This window comes from Nyctibius grandis, chromosome 7, assembly GCF_013368605.1.
Source record: "Nyctibius grandis isolate bNycGra1 chromosome 7, bNycGra1.pri, whole genome shotgun sequence".
NCBI lineage: Eukaryota > Metazoa > Chordata > Aves > Nyctibiiformes > Nyctibiidae > Nyctibius > Nyctibius grandis.
The window spans coordinates 15,373,675-15,392,776 of NC_090664.1; the positions used below are offsets into that span (position 1 = coordinate 15,373,675).

Sequence of the window (19,102 nt, forward strand, 5' to 3'; positions counted from 1 at the left end):
AAAGCAGGCAAAGGATGAAGAAAAGGATTATCTCCTTGTTTTAGCAGGGATAGTACTGATAAGTCAGGTGCCCAGGGTCAATGAAGTTGGTTGTGGCAGAGCCAGATGTCCTTGGTCTCCCTTCTTTCTTTCCTAACAACAGAATTGTCCTATTTTTCCTGATTTATGATGAGGAATTTGTTAAGGTAAATAAGTAATAATGATATTTCTGCTTCTTTATATCTGCAGATCGCCCAGGCCTTGTTTGTGTTGAGAGGATAGAAAAGTGTCAAGAGGGTTTCCTCCTGGCATTCGAACACTACATTAATTACAGAAAACACCATGTTGCACACTTTTGGCCAAAACTGCTGATGAAAGTGACAGACCTGCGAATGATCGGAGCCTGCCATGCCAGCCGCTTCCTGCACATGAAGGTGGAGTGCCCCACAGAACTCTTCCCTCCGTTGTTCCTTGAAGTGTTTGAGGATTAAAGAGACTGGAGCGGTTCTCTACCCCCCCACCCCCGTCGCACTACTGGCTGTCATTTCATCCCGACTCTTCTCACCTCTGTTTGTTGTTCTTCTTCTTTTGTTCTCTTCTGTTTCTTGAGGCGGGGTTGGGTTTTTGTTTGGGTTTTCGTTTGGGGTTGCTGGGGAGCAGTTGTATACACATGGATGAAAACATCCCTTTAATTGCGGGTACATGTGACTATTGCAATTTGTTCTTCAGTCCTTTGATGTGAATGCTTTGACAGCTTAACAGTGAAAATACAAACAGACCAGTCTCATTCACCAGCACTTGCGTGGTCACCAGCTCACACACATCATTGCTTGGAAAATATGGGAGAAAAATTGAAGTGGCAGAAAATAAATTGTCCTCCAAGTTAAAACAGCTATTGTTAATTTGACCCTGGCAATTCTGTCTGGTATTACCTCATTTTACAGGGCATAAGTGACCATCTCATGAGATTAAATTTCTAGTCTTCATGGTTGTTTCTATTATAACAATCACCGTTATAATCTAGGATCTTCATCATCATCACGATCTCATCATCATCTGAGGATTGTTCCAGCAGATACAGTATAACTGTGCCCCATAAATCAAGTACTTAAAATAATGCAGAGTGTTAGAAGGGACTGGCTCATTTTTTTCCATGTGTATAAGACAGTAAGATCCTTCGGCTTGTACTACATTTGAACTCCAGGTAACTTCACTGGAAGGTCTGTTGGAGTAAGGAGGGGAACTTGATCCTTTGAGGTTCTTCTCCTGAGAGTGGAGAGGTCTGTTTTTTCTGAGGAAAATTCAGCACTCTGAAGGAGAAGGCTCTCTGTCAGGCTAGCAGGCTTTCCTCAGAGTTATTCAGAGATCTGAATGCTTACAGAGTGAAGACAAGGAGAAGGAAACATAAGGGGTGACCTTCAGATGGGACAGAAACCAACTGTGTTATTAACGACACTCAAGACTGTACAGCGTTATCCCAGTAGTACAAATAGTGTTGCTTGGCAGTAATCTTCTGGTTTATATATATATATATATAAAGTTTATATGCACATATATATATATAATTTTATATATATATAATTACAAATCTTCAGCAGATGTCTTAAACTTATTTCCATATTTTTATCTTCTCTCTCTCTCTCTCCTTCTCTCACCCTCTCCTGTGCGTGTGTGTGTTTATGTGTGTTGATCAGCTAGGTTCTCCCTCCTTGGTGTCTGTATGTGTTTCGTTTGGCTAGGTTCTCTCTTGATTCCTTTAATTTATTTCCACTAACTGCACTAGCAGGAACCGAACTGAGCAATGACAGGATGTCCTGCTGCCGAAATCTGCAAGCCAGTACTCACAGTCCTGGAATGTTTGGAGGCCGGTCATTAGGGCATTATAGGTAGAGGTTCCTCTCTGTCATCCATCTCCATTCAGGGGTGTTGTCCCTGGGTTTTGTAAACTTGATATTAAACCATTCTCTGAATTTGTATGATACATCAAAAGCATCTTTCTGTTCTTCCTGGGAACCGGAGAATCAGCTCACGTGTTTCACACTTCCTCATACCCCACGTTCTTTCGTGTTGTGCATTCATTTGTACCAGTTTCTTTCTCTGCTATTTATTGATATATTTGCCTGGCAAGTCAGTGGGCATTGTTGGAGTGGATGTGTTGACTTTCAAAGCTCATGGCCCATATCTAAACCCATATGTTATGTGTTTATCCCCTCACGAAAACATGATACTCGGGAAAACTTATCTTGTAGGTGGAACACAGTACGCTTACATCAGGGGTTAAGTTCTTTCCACCCCTCTTTCCCTACATCATCGATATAACATTTAGAGTGCTATTGGCTGTGTTTTCAGGGATGTGGAATCTTGTTCTCCCTGTTCTTTGATGCACCTGTGATGAGTTGTGAGCACTGATGTTATCACTTAGAGGTTTGTACCCATAATTTTATGAGAATATAAAATACAATGGGATGTTTAGAGGTCTTTTTGCAGATAGCAAGGAAGACAGACCATTGGAAATTTGTTCTTAAGTGTTTGCTGAAGTTAAAGAACCTCTGTTGTGGGCTGTGTTTGCTCCATCTCAAAGCATATGTGTTGACAACATCAGTCTCTATCCAAATTCTTTGTAGAGCACTATGTCTTGGGGACAAGGAGTTAGAAACTTGCTAGCTTTTTGGAACAAGAGGCCAAACAATGTGATGAATGTACTCGTGCAGAATCTCAGATGAGCAGCATCCATAGTAAAGAGTGCTAGATGCCTGATTCGGCGGTGGCTTGATAGGGAACTGATAGCATATGGGGAGAACAAAAACCAGCTAATCCATTACTTGCATCTATACCCACAGTGGCTTTTAAAGACAAAAGAAATGTACATGTCTTTTGCCGTTCTGTTCTGCTACGGATCTGAGCGTGGAGTTCCTTCTGAAGTCGCTCCCAAGTATCTCACCTGGTTGCTAAGTGTTAGCACACAAGCTTTTGACTGTGCTGAGGATGAGACCCAGGGGAAAAAACATCCTGTTTCTCCTAGTAGTATTCACAATGATCTCATTACAAGGTCCATGATGCTTCATGTGTTTTTCAAAGCTTCAGTTCCTGGAGTTGTGCTGCTGCTTCAGAGGTTCAGTCTGTCATTAAGGTCAACAATTCTTATCCTTTGGGCTATAAAGAGAATCAGTAGCCTAAATGTTAATTATTTAGGTGGGAAGTCACTACCCAACAGTGACTTTGCTCATAACTGCTGGGGCCCCCTGTAACTGGCTTTTGAACACTTGTCATTGTCAGGACTGCATTAATCAGAAAATAAATAAAGATAAGAGGTTAGAAAAAAATGTGAGAATTACTGGATTGAATTGGGGAATCAGCAAGAGATGAAAGAACTTGAAATGCCCTGGACAAAACTGCAGTTTGAGACAGTGCTGAGAACTAACACTTTGCATACTGGCTACTGTAAAAATCATTGGTCATACAGGAACTTGTCCCCTGAGGTCTACCATGGCAAGTTACAAAGTTTTCAAACACTGCCTGCATAAATGGGTGTCTGAATTCAGGCACGTAAGCTGCATTGAGGCGTCCAAACTAGTGGCCTGACTTCCCAAGATGCTGATGCAGTTTGGAGTTGTGGTTAATTAGGGTTCAGAAAAATCGGGCCTCCTTCCTTAGGTCACTGCAGAGAAACTGAAGCGCCTAAAATCGGGCAACCAACTTTGACAGGTTCGGCAGTGCTTTAAGCAGAAAGGACATATGTCAGCGTACTTTTCTAGCTTTTTAGATAAGTTGGAATCTGGCACTGATTTAGAGGGGGATTAGTAGTATTCCTCAACTGAAAACTAAGACCAAGCTCTTAGTTTGACAGATTTGACGTACTGACATCTAATGGCCTCTGATCTCCGACCAGTCTTACTTTGTGTGACTTCATTGACTCCCTCAGTATGACTCCTGATTTATATGATCATGAGAGCAAAAATAGAACACATGAAGATGCTCTTGCAGACTCTTACCGGTGGACACTGACCTTAGTCCTGCAAAGACGTACTTGCTTTTAAATATCAGTGGTCTCAAGCCATTGTGGGACTGAACCACTGGACTGACCATCTGAGTGGCAGACATCAGTACTGCAGTCAGCACCCTTTGTAGCAACTGGCCTTTTGAGTGAAATAACAAACGTGCACTTCCCAGTGCAGTCCAGAGTCTCGTTTCTGATGGTGCCATGTAACTCTTATGTTTGCTTTGTGGCCTACATGCGGGTCTTAGACAGAAGATTCTTCCTGTCAAACCTGATTGTCACCGTTCATGGTTTTGCCCTGAGTCACACGTGCATTTAGATATTCATTTCATGTGTAATCTCAGTTAAGGTATGATATTTATAATGACGTATATAGTGCGTGATAATGATTTTTGTTTACATTCTGCCAAAATGTAGACGTTAGAGTTAGACCTCCAAGGTCCAAAATCATCCTTGAGCAGACTGCTTGCTTCTTCAGAGGCAGGCATCAGAAAGAGGAAAGAACTGTCCAGAGAGACCATTTATATCAGAAATCTGCCAAGACAGGGCTGTTGATCACAAGCAGAGCATGTCATTGCTAGTGATGTATTTTTATGCTATGGAACTCTAACCTGTATGTGTCATATTGACTTTTTGCTGCATGAATCATAAATTATAAAAATCAGTCTCATGGTTTTGAGATGTAGCCAGCATTCCTAAGGCTAAACCTTTTTCACTGACAGAATCAAAATCCACAACCAAGGAACGTATTCCTCTCGCTGTGAGAGCAATTGAAAGTGTTCAACATTTATCTTTTCACAAAGGAAGAGGCGACAGGACCTCTTAATGTGTCTTGTTATTGTGATCATCTGGAAATGATTGCCAGACTTTTCCTTTTGATATAGCAATGAAGTGATCCATATTTAAATTTTATAGAGAGAGTTTTATTCTAGTGTGATAGAGATTTATTTTCCACTTAAAGACTCAAAACGGTGTGAGTACATTTTTTTACTATTGTATATTTTTGCTTTAAAATTAAAAACAAAAAAAAAAGGTTTGGCCTTATCACAAAGTTTTAGTGTGTCGTATAGATGTTAGCAAATGCAAAGAGTATGCATTATTTGTGTGTATCCACATTGACTGATGTCGCCTTCAAAAAGCAATATTGTGCAGGTAATAAGTTGTTTGTGACTGTCCATTGCACAGTTTACCTTCTTTAAAAGCTAACCTTGTTTATGCACAAGACAATCAAATGTAAATCTACATCAGCACCCGGGTGTAGATTAAATTTATGTAAATTACTGAGCACAATGTAAAACATTAAAAGACACTTTATTTAATTACACAGTTAATGTTGGTAAAGATAGTATCAGGGCATGAAGTAGCTGACATACTGCAATTTCTTTTTCTCTTTTCCTACTTCCTAAGCACTCTTCAGTTTTAGTTTGCTCATAAATACATCGAATCAGTCATTCACAATTTTTTTTAAGAGGGTGGTTTGGGTTGTTTATTTGTTTTTTTGAAGTTAGTTGGGAGGACTTCTTACTTTGTCTGTGAGGTTTGTGGGTTTTGCTTTTTTGTTTGTTTTTTTTTTTATATCAGTTTTGTGCCCTGAGGGTAAGGCAAACATTACAGCATACGGTAAAAAACAAAGTACCTTGGATGATGTATTTTTTTGCAAACAGTGTTAAGAGTTATGCTAGATTGGTAATATTTTTTCAGCCTAAAATATATTAAAAAAAATATGTGATCACAAATGTTTTAAACTATCTAAAGAGAAAATTTGTATATTTGGGGGAAGAAAATAATTTTTACATAGCTTTTGTATGCAGATATTAAAATGTAATTATGAATATAGTGGGCATAGATAACTGTGTAAGCTTGAATTCTAAAAAGAAAAAGCTTATAACTGAAAAGTGGTCCTGGTGTCTCTGTCTCTTTGTTGCAGGCTGTTTCATCAGCTGTCACACACTTCCAAGCTGCTGGAGAGGGAAAAGTAGGACCCAGAGCACAATGTTGTATCGACTTGAACCTGTTCACATTTCTATCCTTCTGCATCCCTTTCATCACCTACCTCATATCTTATCTCCTCCCCTCCCTCGGGCACCCAGCCAAAGGTTTTCACTCCCCCACTGTTACATCAGCCAAACTTAATTCACTTCGGTGAACTGACTCTTGTTTTATGTCTCACTCAATTACATTTTTTAAGGGAACGCCTTTTCTTTCCTTCTCCGTTTCCAGTCTAGACGGGGTGGTGTGACACAAGCAATAGGCTTCCCATCTCTTCACACTTTCCACACCTCAGTCTCCTACCTGTTGGAGAAGGTCTTCTCATTCAGATATTCTCTCTAGTCTCATATTCCTTTGCAGTTTTGATTTCTCCTCCAATTCTTTCATTCCCCTCAGGAAGAAAAGCAAGACCTAGAGTCTGGATCCAAAATTGCTTCTTGGTCTGTCCCAAATGGGAAACCTATTTAAGGCTGTTGCTTCATGGTGGTTTCCACAGGCATTTACTGGCTGACTGCCAGCTCCTGGTCCTGGTTCCCTTCCACATGAGGTGCTGGGAGCCTTCAGGTGGATGCTGATCTCCCTGACCTCTCCCTGCCCAGCATCGGTGGGAGCGCCTTCCCCTCGCCAGGCTTGGTGTCCCTGGGGAGCGCTGTGCCAGCAGCTGGAGGGTTTGTTCCCACTGTTGCCTGCCTTCAACGGCAGAAGCTCCATCTGGGGAGCCTGAGGGAAAGCATGAAATCCATGCTGTGCCTTAAATGAGATCCCTTCAAGCACTTACAGTTCAGGCACCTGAGTGAGGAAGTCTTGCCAAAGCCTCTGGTGGGGTTCCTCTGAACTGGCAGTGACGTGGGCTGCTCAGGCCCTTCAGGGCCAGTTCTGGAGTGAATCGATCTGTTGTGAAACAACTTGTTTACTCAATGTGAAGAAACTATTCTGTTCCCACAGACCCCAGTGCATTGGTTGTGATGTTTTCAGGTTTTGTTTGTAGTGGTGAAGTCTGTGTTTTTCAAAAAGCAGCATGAGGTCTGTGGAGAGGAGCAGTATTGTGGCAACCACTTGTTTGCTTCAGTGTATATCATTGCAGAGCAGGACATAAAAGATGGTCAGTTCTTGCCCCAACCCCCTGCCCTGAGCGCTGGCACTGCTGGCAGGAGTGTGTTCTCCGTCTGTTGTGAGCTGCCTCATGCATCCTGAGCCTGTTGTTGAATGTGTAGCTGTCAGTTTGTCCTTCCTCTTAGTGACATTGGGTGAGAGTTTTCTTCCCTTGAAAACCGAGCCATGTCTGAAGCATTTTTTCAGTGTGAATTTAGGAGTCTAATGTTAAACAGCTGTGTGTCTTACGGTCATGTGTGCTATGTGGTATTCCCAATAGCATCAATGGTTTCAAAATGAAGCATGTTCATATCAAGAGTGACTGCAGATGCACCACCTTTGAAACAAGTAAAGAATAAGTACAAAAGTCCCTCCGCTCTATTTATCATATTGCACTACTCATTTACAGTTTACCAGGTAGGGAAGACTCCTTTCCAGATTGGATCATAGAGCGTCTTTCTCTCCTTCTCTCTCATGCCCATGTCTGGCGGGGAGCACTGACCCTGCAGGTACTGAGTCAAGCGGCCTTGGAAGGCATGAAGAAAGATGCACCAGAGAACAGATCACCATTTGCCAGGGTCAAGAAGCAGATTTCAAGAAGAATTAAAAAAAATGACGGAGTGCCTTTGAATCATTTATGAGAGCTTTGAGACTTCTGAGGTCAAGGAATACTGAAAGACTTGTGGGATCCCTGAGTCAGAGGTCCCAAAGGGAAAAAAAAAGGCTCGTAGGTAATCCTGACCTTGTGGTGCCTTGGAAAAATCACAAACTCGGAAAAGCGATACAAGTTCAGTATCCTGCTGGGCAGAACCAGGGTGGCCTTCTAGAGGGAAAACATGGCAATCTGTAGTGGATTGTGTTTGGAAAACACAGTGTAAAAAATAGAAAAGGACATCAGCAAATCAAAAGCAGAACCACAAACAAGTCATTTCCCAAATGCCAGTGGAATTTGAATTTGCAAGAGGATGGCTGAGTGGGTATGGAGGTAGCATTCAGCAGTGTCCTGCTGAACAGAAATGCTCTAGTTGCAAGAAATAAAAGCGGTTTTGCAAAATCCAAACACAAGCGGTATTTAAAGGGGAAAAAGTATGTGTTACATGTAGCTGCAAGGTCTTTGGAATCTCCCTTCTCAGAGGTAGGAACAACAAAGGGAAGAAGTTGTCTTTGCTAGAAAAACTATAGAGGCAGAAAGCTTCACTGCCTGATGTAATGTTTAAAAATGGAAATGAAAGCTTGGGCGTACCTTAGTGTATATATAAAGTTGCAGTAGGGGTTGGCTAGCTGAAAACACGTCCCAAGTGAAATCTGAGAGACATACTCTCCACTCTAGGCAGCAGGAGCCCAGGAAAATAAAAAGTTAAAAAGGAGTTGAAGACCTGAAAAGAACACAAATACAGCAATATCTGAGGATTAGACAATTCCTGGCAAGTGTATAAAGCACTAAAAAAAGTGGAGACTGATGAAAGAAAGAAAGAAAGAGGAAACAGCACTGTTAGAGGAACAGAAAGATCAGAACAAAATGCATGCCCAGGGGTGAGCAATTCAATGTGCACAGGGACTTCACGTGGTCCAGACAATCCTAGATCTGTTTGCTCATGATGAAAACATGCAGGTTTAGATTATTATTCTCTCTGTCCAGAATTAGCCGCCTTGGGAAAAGGCAGCATAAGCAGCTTTGTCAGAGCGTGGCTCTGGCCACGTGTTGCACCAGGACCTGCTTAGCCAGTGTGCTCTGATGACTGGTGGTGTCAAAACTGTAAGGAAGGTAAGGAGAAAGGCTGAAGAGTCAAATATCGTCTCCTGCTCTCACGCTACTAAATTACAGGCTAGCATCCATCAAGCTGGGACCCTTACTTGACCTGACGAACAGTGAAGTATATTGTGTTCCTGGGCAGTCAAATTTAAAAAACAAAGCTGGAAATAATTAATGGGTCTGAGAGACCAAATCTTGTGCCCCCTGAAGTCAGAGCTATAGGTAATGGCAAAAAGTGAGAGCCAGGCTGTGGTCTCGGTGAAGTTGTTCCTTGCTCCTGTGAAGTGCAGAAGAGATCACAGGTACTGTCAGTTACTTTCACGAAAGGCACAAGAATATGTTAGGCAACTATGACACTAAAATGTAATCCATGATTTGAAAACAGCACATCTTGGCAAAGCTGGTCACAGTCAGTGGATGTGAGCAGCAGAGAGCCTGCAGGATCATAGAATCATAGAATGTCCTGAGTTGGAAGGGACCCACAAGGATCATCGAGTCCAACTCCTGTCCCAGCGCAGGACAGCCCCAGAATTCACACCATGTGTCTGAGGGCATTGTCCAAATGCTTCTTGAATGCTGCCATGACTGCTTCCCTGGGGAGCCTGTTCCAGTGCTCCACCACCCTCTGGGTGAAGAATCTTTTCCTAATATCCAACCTAAACGTCCCCTGGCATATCTTCTTACCATTCCCTCGAGTTCTGTCACTGGTTGCCAGGGTGAAGAGGTCAACGCCTACTCCTCCACTTCCCCTTGTGAGGAAGTTGTAGACCGCAATGAGGTCTCTCCTCAGTCTTCTCCAGGCTGAACAGACCTAGTGACTTCAGCAGCTCCTCATATGGCTTCCCCTCTAAACCCTTCACCATCTTTGTGGCTCTCTTCTGGACACTCTAGTATCTTCATATCCTTTTTATACTGTGGCACCCAAAACTGCACACAGTACTCAAGGTGAGGCCACACCAGTGCAGAGTAGAGCGGGACAATCACCTCCCTCGACCAGCTAGTGATACTATGCTTGATGCACCCCAGGACACAGTTGGCCCTCTTGGCTGCCAGGGCACACTGTTCGCTCATGTTCAACTTGCACAACCATGGACATCCCAAAGGACTCGGTCAGAGAGGGGCTGGCAATGTCTGTCTCGATACACTTGTGTTGCCAGGAGTTCCTTCCTCTGGACAGGAATAACTGTCCTCTTCAAAGTCTCAGCAGAGTCTGACTGGCATCAGCCGCCAGTGCCTCCCCCTTCCTTCCTTGCCTTCTGCCACCAGCAGGTGAAGGTTTTTCCTTGGAGCTCCCCTCCTGCGTCCTTTGGGTTCCCTCAGGCTGAGCACATAGCGCTTATCAGGGCAGCCTCTAACACAGCAGTGTTTGCCACTTCTCCTCATCTCTCAGTGGAGCTCTCGCATGCTCTGACCACTAATGTCTGCAGACCAGAAGCTACAACCTTCTGCTAGCCTCTTTGGTCCCTTCTGTACACTCTCCTTTTCAGACCCATTTGCTGGAGAGATTGCTTCAGGCTGGAGAGCCTGACTGGGCCAGAGGCCTGTGCTGGCCCCACTGGGTGGCCAGTCTGGCTGCCCTCTCCCACAGTGAGCCCCTGCTCCCTGGGCAGGCATGACGCCTTGCTCTGAGACGACTGCGTCTCCAGATGGAGAGAACGGGACTTGGACCTTAGAGCTGGATGCAAACCTTGAGGTATGTGGGGCTGTGCAGGGCCTGATCCTGCATCTCTCCACCCCAACACACTCTCCCCACAGGAAGGACGGTGCTGACAAGCCAGTATGCAGAGCAGACAGGGAACGGTCTCACCCGTCACTCCCAAGGGAGAGTTCAGCTGAGTTGCTGTTACACTGAGTGCATGTCTGGGCAGGAGGGACCTGCTGTCTTCCTCCTGGCATGGCTCGTGCCTCTGTGCTGCCTTGGCAGCCTTCCTCCAGCTTGCTCATCAGGACAACTGGGGCAGCCCGAACTAAATCTCTTCTGCAGATCTCCCCATGGCAGGAGCAGTCCTTCAGCCAGCTGGTAAATTCCTGTGGGCTGCAGGGAGACAAAGTGTGCTGCAGGAAGGAGCAACAGGTGTTAACCCTTCATGGCCAGGTTGAATGGCTTGGATGTCCTGTAGCTCGTGTCTGCCTCACCCTTTCACTGCTGTGCTCCTCCTGCCTAAGAAACAAGTGGGGCAGCTTTGCCTGCCTGCTGTCTGTAACAGCAGTGGGGACATTTGCAGGGACTCCCACGAGGTGTCAGAGCAGGGCTGCGAGACTGGTGTGAAGCGAGAAGGCACTTGAGATGGATGGCAACAAGTGTGGTGAAAGGACTATAGCTGGCACTTGAGTTGTACGTATCAGGTTTGAAAAGCAGAGTTAAACAGTCCTGTCCCAGCCCATCATCTGCTAACCACGAGGGCAAGAGCTGCTCTGGCTGAGCTGCAGGAGCCTGCTTTCAGGCAAAGCAGTGGCTGATGGTGTGCTGGAGGCTCCTGCTACAACTTCAAGTGTTATTTTCTTGTCTCCATGATGCCCAAGTTTTCCTTCAAATGGAAAAATTGGTGCTGGAAGTGCAAGTCACTGGTCTGTGGTGGCACTTGAGGCAAGTGGGAAGTGACCCATGTTCCCCAGCCACCAGCTGCTCTGTGAGCCATCTCTCCATGGTCAGATCCAGAGGCACGGGGGGCTGATGCCATCACTTCAGTCAAAGAGTGAAGTCCTTCCTGCACTCTGGATGACTCTGGTAGTCCCAGCTGAAGCCTGGTTGTGTTTTTTTTCCCTGAGTCTGAGCATTTCATCTCTGTGTCTCAAGTCTCCCTCACCAAACATGCTTTGGCCATGAGGCTGTACAGGGCAAATGCATTGCCGAGCTCCCTGAGGCACCAAACATACCTTTGCTCTTTTGCTCTTGTCCATACAGATGTAGCCTGAGGTACACCAGCATGACCCCAGAGAGCAGGACATGACCTGCATTTGGCTGTACTGTGCCAATGGATAAGAATTGGGCCATTTTCTGTGCGTGTGCCTTGAGGAGCTGGAGATTTGGGGCAAGTAATAGATGATGAACCTCTCTGAGAGGTATGCCAGTGAACCTGCCACAGCACCCAGAAGCTTTAACCTTCTCCTGGCAGATTCAGTGTTGCTGTGAACTAATACAGCCCAGATCTCTGCAGTGCAGTGCTGATTCATGCTAACCGAGGGCCCGGCTGTGCTGTAGGTCCAAAAATAGCCAGGGCATGCCCTCCCTTGGGAAGGAAATGCCTTGGTCAAGCTGCTTGACGAAACAGAGAGCAGAGGGACACAGTGGGCAGCTAATGGTTGCTGTGCAGTGCCTTGCCAAGTAGCTGTGCCCGTCGACGGTTTGGCCAGCGGTAGCTGACAGAGGCCGTCTGACTTATTCCCAGCCAGGCATGAAGGCTGAGATCCCAAGCTGCAGAAGGAGGGGCTGAACAGAGGTGTCCAAGCTGCTGTTGCTGGAGAAGCAGGAGGAGGGAATGGGCCACCAGCTCCAAGTGAGTGTCTAAGGATGACAAATAAAATTTATAGACACCCTCTCACTATATATCTGAGGCAGAGAAGTAGCCAATGCCCCAAACGTTTCAGAAGAGACCAAGCACAAGGAGATGAGCAATGGGCTTTGCCAGGGTGCTGAGAGCTACAGCTCATGGTTAAGCACTTCAGGCTGTTCTCAGGCATCTGACTTAGGTCTTAGTACCAGAAAAAAGTGGTGGGGCAAGGAGGATAGCTTGGTCTCCTGAGTCCCAGAGCACACACCAAAGCTGCTGGCCTCTCCTTCTTCCCAGTGAGCTCTTTGCTCTCTGTGTCCACACTCCTGTGTCTAGCCCTGAGGCTCCCCCGTGGGACTGAGTGGCTGAGCAGGCTCTGCTCTGGCACAGCAAGGTGCCTCAGAGGGGAAGCCCATTGTTGTGAGTCCCTGGACAGTGAACAAGGTGCTTTTCCATTCAGTCAGCAGCTGCTTTATCTATCGTGTGCAGATCATCTCAGTCCTAAAGACTGTTCTCTTCCAGAGGTAAATCATGTCAGGAGGGGAGGGTTTCTCTGCCACTGCCAGGTCACTACATGTCCTGCAGCATGGTGAGAGAGGCCCAGGTAGACCATCTACCAGGTAGTCCTGGAGAGCCCACAAGCTGATGTGTGTGACAACGCCAGGCTCCATCTGATGCTTTGCAGGAGACATGGCAGCCTGCACCTCCTAGAGGGAATTCTTTTCTCTCCCTGGTACATCCTACCCCTTTCCTGTACCCCAGCCTTTGCGGCGTGGCAGGACAAACAGGCTCTCAGCTCCCATAAATGTCCTGTGAAGGCAGGTCTCAACATCAGTCATACACTTCAATGCAGCACATATGCAGAAGAAATGTACCCCAGAGGCATGACCCTTCCCTGGAAGTCTTGCTGACACCAGAGATGGGATGAGGGGAACCAGAACAGGCTTCTACTCACCAGACCAAGAGTTACAGAGCTGGAGAGATGATCACAAAGGTCTGCCTTGGGTGGTGACAAGAAACAGATCTGCTGCCTCTGAAGCCTGTGTGCAAAGCTCAGGAGCAAAGTATTCTTTGTCAGGATTCTGTAGTATTAAAATGGTCATCTGGTTGTTATAAAACCCCTGTATTCACTTGTCTGTGCTCCACAGAAGTACCCTGTCACCAGAGTCTGCAAGTTGTGAATATTGTTGCCGAGACTCAAGGGAGAAATGAGAGTCTGCGGTAGAAGCTGTCCTGTCCGGGAGGAGAGGTTTGAGCTCCCTGCAGACTGTGTGTTTGCACAGCTTTGCACTCAGCACAGGGATAAAAACCCAAACTGGGCCGATCCATTTCCAGTTGATATCCCCAAAACCCTCACTGAAAAATAGCTGGTGTTTGCCTTTTGTATCAAAGACCTTTTGGGGCTGATGGTTCATTTTGGGAGCCAAGAACAACTTCAAGTCCCGGGCTGCCCTGCACTGAGGGCAAGGGAACACGCCGGGCTGGGAATATCCATGGTGAAATCACCACGTGCCTTGAGCAGCCCGTAGGCATGCAGCCTGGTGAGCCTGGAGCCCTTCAAGGTGCACTCCAGAACTGGCACCGAGGCTTGGCTGCTGATCTGAGCTCAGAGTGGAAAGGGTGCACAGAGAGCACTTGGGGCACAAGGCATAGGATCCTTCTTAATTTCATTTTTATTTAAAGTTTAAAAAATGAAATTAAGTAATCATCCAATGTTAATTATGCCTTGTCACATTTCTAGCCATGCTGATCTGATTTGCCTCTAGTCTTGGCTTCAGACAGTTGAACGCACCTACACACTATTTTTCCCACACGTATTTTCTCCTGAAGTGTTTCAGGGATGAAGACAGTGTTTCAGCTTCAAAACAAAGCTCACAATCTCCATTTATTTTTTATGGTAGAAAAGAAGGTGCTCATAAAGGTTTTAACCAGGAGATGTGAAGACAAGATAGTTGCCTAGGGCAGGACAAGAGTCTGGGCCAATAAGCCAGGTTTCAGAATCACTTTCATGAGCTGCGATGCTGCCCTTCTACCCCTCCACAGCTGCAGGAGGTCAATTCCAGTAATATTTTCATTTTCACCAAGGAAATAATAAGATTTTTTTTTCCTTTTTCTGGGCTTCAGAAGAGCCTTAGAAGATGTTTGATTTTGAGCAAGTCAAGATGTTTGATTTCTGCAAAGTCAGGTGAGCCCCTCTCAGCTGTTGACGTTTTGTGTCTGCTGCAGATGAAACTCTCTTCCTGCCCGATGTATATTTTAAGCAGAGAGGTTGATCAGTAAGAGGGAACCAGTGTCTGCACTGACCATTTGGCTTTCAGTCCTACATGTCATACATATGCACACGCTGACTCCTGGGCATTTTCTTTTTCAGTACGTGGTAGTAGCTCCTGCCCTTGGATCGGAGGTCAGGTGCCAAGGTCTTGTAAGAAGGGGGGCTGTTCTGGGTGGATGCCAGTGCTCTCCATAGAATGAAAACTGCTGTCACTCTAAAAGTGCTGCAAAAACTTACATTCTTTGTGAGAGGGAGCAGATTTTTCCTATTGGATGAGTTAAGGATCGGTTATGAAACCCTCACTCTTCTCTGCTGTTGCAAGCTGTGGGATAGCTCAGGACTGATATTCTTGGACCAGATTTGAAGCAGTCTAGCACTGAACCTAAGAGCATATTCTGAGCTTTAATTTGCTTGGCCCTAATTTTTGAGGTTGATGTAATATTATTGTATTAAGAAATCTGCTTGTTGCCTTCCCTCTGAGCATCCATCATGTGCCTGAAATGGGTACTGAGTGATTTATACTGAATTTTCCCATTTATTTCCTCTGTCACTTCAGGCCCACTAGATGTAGGGTGGCAGGAATAATTTTTGTATAATGCAGAGTAACTGATTACTAAGATCCAAGACTTGAAACTATTTTTATAATTCCTCTTCTTGAAAGAAGTTGAAAAAAAAAAAATCTTCATTTTCCTCCTCTGTGTATATCTGCGCATAAAATGCTTTATCCAATACAGAAATGTATCCTTCTGCTTCTGCATTGGAGCATCAGTATTTTAATGATTTTTAAGTGCAAATATGGTAACTAACAAATGAAAACTACAACCTGCAGCAAGTAAACAGAGAGATAAGTGATAGCTTAAGGTTGTCTAGTTTGTCTAGTTAGAGCTAACCTAACTGATGATGATGGGTTTGGGTTTCAGGCCTAAAACCTATTCAGAAATCAGGTGGCTGTAGAAAAATATCTTACTTGCATATAAGAGTCAGCCATCCCCATAATTTATTTCAGTGGAGATCTGAGTGAAACCTCTCTTTTTTTTCCCAGAGTGGGCTTAACAGCATTGAGAAGTTATATCAATGAGAGAACTTTGGTCTTTTTTGCCAGCTTTATGAAGAGCAGCAAATACAGGGAAGGGTTTAAAGGCCCAGTTTGGCTAAGCCTTTACCCCTGGAGCTGGGCTTACCCATGACAGCAAGAACTTGCCTTTGGCAAAGTTGAGCCTGTTGAATTTTGTGTATGGGTTAGACTTCATTGAACAGGCACAATCAGCTGCATGGAGACTCTGCCTATGGTTTGAGGCAGTTTACACTCTTGAACTAGGTACCAGTTTAAGCTACATTAAAACAACAGCATGTCTTTTCCCTGGTCACCTCTGCTTGGCTGTGCTGACTGAATGAAACCAATAAAAGCCTAAGGACCGGAGACAGATACATCTTGGCCTGGCTGAGGTGGTTATTTGCACCTACAAAATGGGTTTCTAAAGTGCTAGCAGGGAAGAACAGTAGTACAATGCTGGCATCATTCACCTCAAAGCATATTAAATTATACAGCTCTGTGGACTGGGACGAGAGTTGTGTCATGTGTTGGTGAAGAAGTGATGCTTGTACGCCTGTGCGTGGCAAGGTCTGTATTGCCCTAAGGGTGCTTGTGTTGCACCTTGCTGCATGGCTCCTGCCTCCAAGCCCGTCATCCTCACCTCCACAGAGAGTCCCATTGCCATCAGTAGAGCCACTGAGGCAGTCAGACACTCACAGAGCCTGCAAAGACATGAATCTGGCCCTACTGTGGTATTTCAACGATGGTAATTCCTACGGGCGAAAAAAGGCGATGAGAAGAAACATAAAGTTTTATATACAAAGATGCTCAAACAGCATGAAAAGTCAAGCATATACAACAATACCTTTAAAAAAAAGAGCTATAGCAGACTGAAAATGACACCTTCTGGAAAAACAAAGGAAACAGCAGCAACTGGAGGCTGCCTGTGATCCCTGCCGGTGATTCACCATGGAAGAGTGTTTCCCTGCCATGATGTGCACCTGAGCAGAGACTGCTGCTGCTGTGGGTCACAGCACTCCACACCACTCGGCCCCTCTGCACAGAACTTGTGTAAGGGGGCAAAACCCAAAGGAACTGGATTTTCCGAAACATCTGATTTGGTTGGAAAGCCAACTTTCTAGCTAACCCGTTTTGAAATGTGATGTTCCAACCAGTCCAATGCAGTTACAAATGAGGATCCAAAAGAAACAAAATGCAGTGGGTTTTACTGAGCCCTGATTTTGTGACAGCAACCTATAATGCATGCTTCGGATGCTGGTGCCTGGTCAGACCGTGCTGGCTGTAAAGCAGGGCAGAGTGTTTGCACTGCAGTTGTTTAAGATGTCAGGACTCTTCCTACATGGAAAGGATGGTGCATTATGCTGTGAATGTTGATTTTTCACCCAGGCAGTTAAGTGGTGGCTTTTATGACAGCCACACCAATGAATAGATGCAGGGAGCCTTTTATCATCTAAAATTTCTCTGCTGAGAAATACAGCCTGGCTCTGAGTCTTGATGCCCCAGGATTGCTGTCAGAGCCTCTGTCAGGGCCAGGGTGATTTTAGTCTGATTCTGCACAGACTTTTTTCAATTGCTCCATGGTTCTTACAGCACACAGCTGGTGCGGACATGGGTGAGGGAAGCAGGATGTTTTACTGCCTGAAAATCCTGTCATATTCACAATATAAATGTCAGTTACACACTTTGTAACTGGGTCTGCAGACAAGCTGAGCTTGTCCCTTTGAGGAGTCTAGGCAGAGAAGTGCACTGAGGAGATCAGGTAGTTGTTTCCTTTGGATCTTCATTTGTGACTGCACATTGGGCTGGCTGGAAGGTTACATTTCAAACGGGGTTAGTGAGAAGGCTGGCTTTCCAACAAAGTTAGATGTTTTGTAAAAACGTTCTTCTTTCCAGCAACTTTCTTGATTCTGCAACTCAGGCATTCTTCTTCAGATATAACGTTGCAGTCTAATCTGGGATTGTAGCATGAGCGTGAAAACTGGGAAACAAACACCTTCAGCTGGAACAAACCAAAAAATGGTTTTGGAAATACAGCCATAGGATCACATGGTGCTTGTTGATAATTACCTCTGTAGCCAGACTGCCTCTCTCATTCCTTATCATCCAGCCTCTTTGCACAGTGCCAGAAACTGTCAAAGGAGCTCCAAGCTCCAATGACCCCAGCCTGTGCAGCAGAATGGGGACATACAGCACCCACACCATGTGCTGCTAGAAAGCATCTCTGACATTCCTGATTAAATAAATATAGCAGAGAGAGCAATTGAAAGCTTTTCTTTCAACTACCTTCTTTCCCAAAGTACTTTGCCAAAACTGCAAAAGTCACAGGAAGAAGAAAAAAATGCAGCTGATATAAACTACAGCACACTCCAGGACAAGGAATCTACCAGACTATATGATGAGCAGGATTTTGAATTTACCTACTTAGATTTACTCTTCTGCCTCCTCTCCACAGTTGTTTGATTTCACAAGTTTTGCTAGGGAGATTGTAGTTTAAATAGAGGAGCTGTGCCCAAACCAGTAGTAAAAAGTACTGGAGAGCTTAAAGTGAAAAACAAGAAACTTCTACACCACAGGAATCCTGAATGTTCAGTTTAAAGAGGATTCACTCACTGGAAAATGCTAAATATTGACTTAAGGGCAATAAGAATTATAAAAGTTCAGAAAAGAGGACATAACATCAATTTAAAAAAAAAAAAAAAAAAGAGGAGAGGTAGCCCAGCTAAAAAGCATGTTTTGCCCTTCAAGGGGGCAAAAAAATCTAAAATTCTGTTACTGTGCAAAAACCCTGGGATAAGTGTTTAAGACTTCACAGGCTGAGGAACTCCATTGACTATTAGGCTTTGTTTGGCCTCTAATGCTTGAAAAGGAATGGTGAAATCATGCCATAAAGGCCAGAAAATGTCCATTTACTTTCTTCCAAGTAACAGACAGACCCTCCAGAGATGGGAACAGACCTCAAATACCTGTCACAACCCCAGTCTTTGCTGCCTCCTCTCTGGACATCACTCAGAGCTAAGCTGAGGGCTGGTGTTTGTGGTGGTCAGCAGTGAGATCTTCTCTCAGCCCCAGGCTGGTGCCCACCTTGCTGCTCAGCAGGAGGCTGGCCATGGGTCAGGGTGAGGGCTCTGGTTTCTAGGAGCAGAGGCTCCTGCTCAATTCTTGCACCGCTTGGAGGCAAGAATCTGGCATTGCGTTGACTGGGAGGAACACCCTCATCTTCTTCCTGGGGCCAACAAGGTTTGCACTTGGCCCAAGTCCTAGGGTCAAGATGACTAGTATGGGCAGGAGTAGCAGGAGGGTTAGAGAAAGGAGTGGCTGCCACACTTCATTTCTTCCTGGGCTTTAGAAGACTTCCAAAATCAGGTTGAAAGCTGGGGCACACAACCATTTCTATGCTTTCCTGCCCTTTGATGAGCCCACCTGAACCCCAAGCTCAACACTCTGCACAGCCTGACACCACTGACCCCATTCCACC

At 45.1% G+C, this 19,102-nt stretch overlaps 1 protein-coding gene across 3 annotated transcripts in view; it reads left to right on the plus strand.

The window, feature by feature from the left end:
* The window catches only part of THRB (thyroid hormone receptor beta), a 172,541-nt gene extending 166,732 nt beyond the window's left edge, over positions 1–5,809 (plus strand). For all 3 annotated transcript variants that reach the window (XM_068404990.1, XM_068404989.1, XM_068404988.1), the window contains one exon: positions 229–5,809. In XM_068404990.1, the coding sequence (XP_068261091.1) occupies positions 229–470 (242 nt within the window). In that variant the 3' untranslated portion in view covers positions 471–5,809. The remainder of the gene's footprint in view (positions 1–228) is intronic.
* Positions 5,810–19,102: the final 13,293 nt, after the last annotated feature.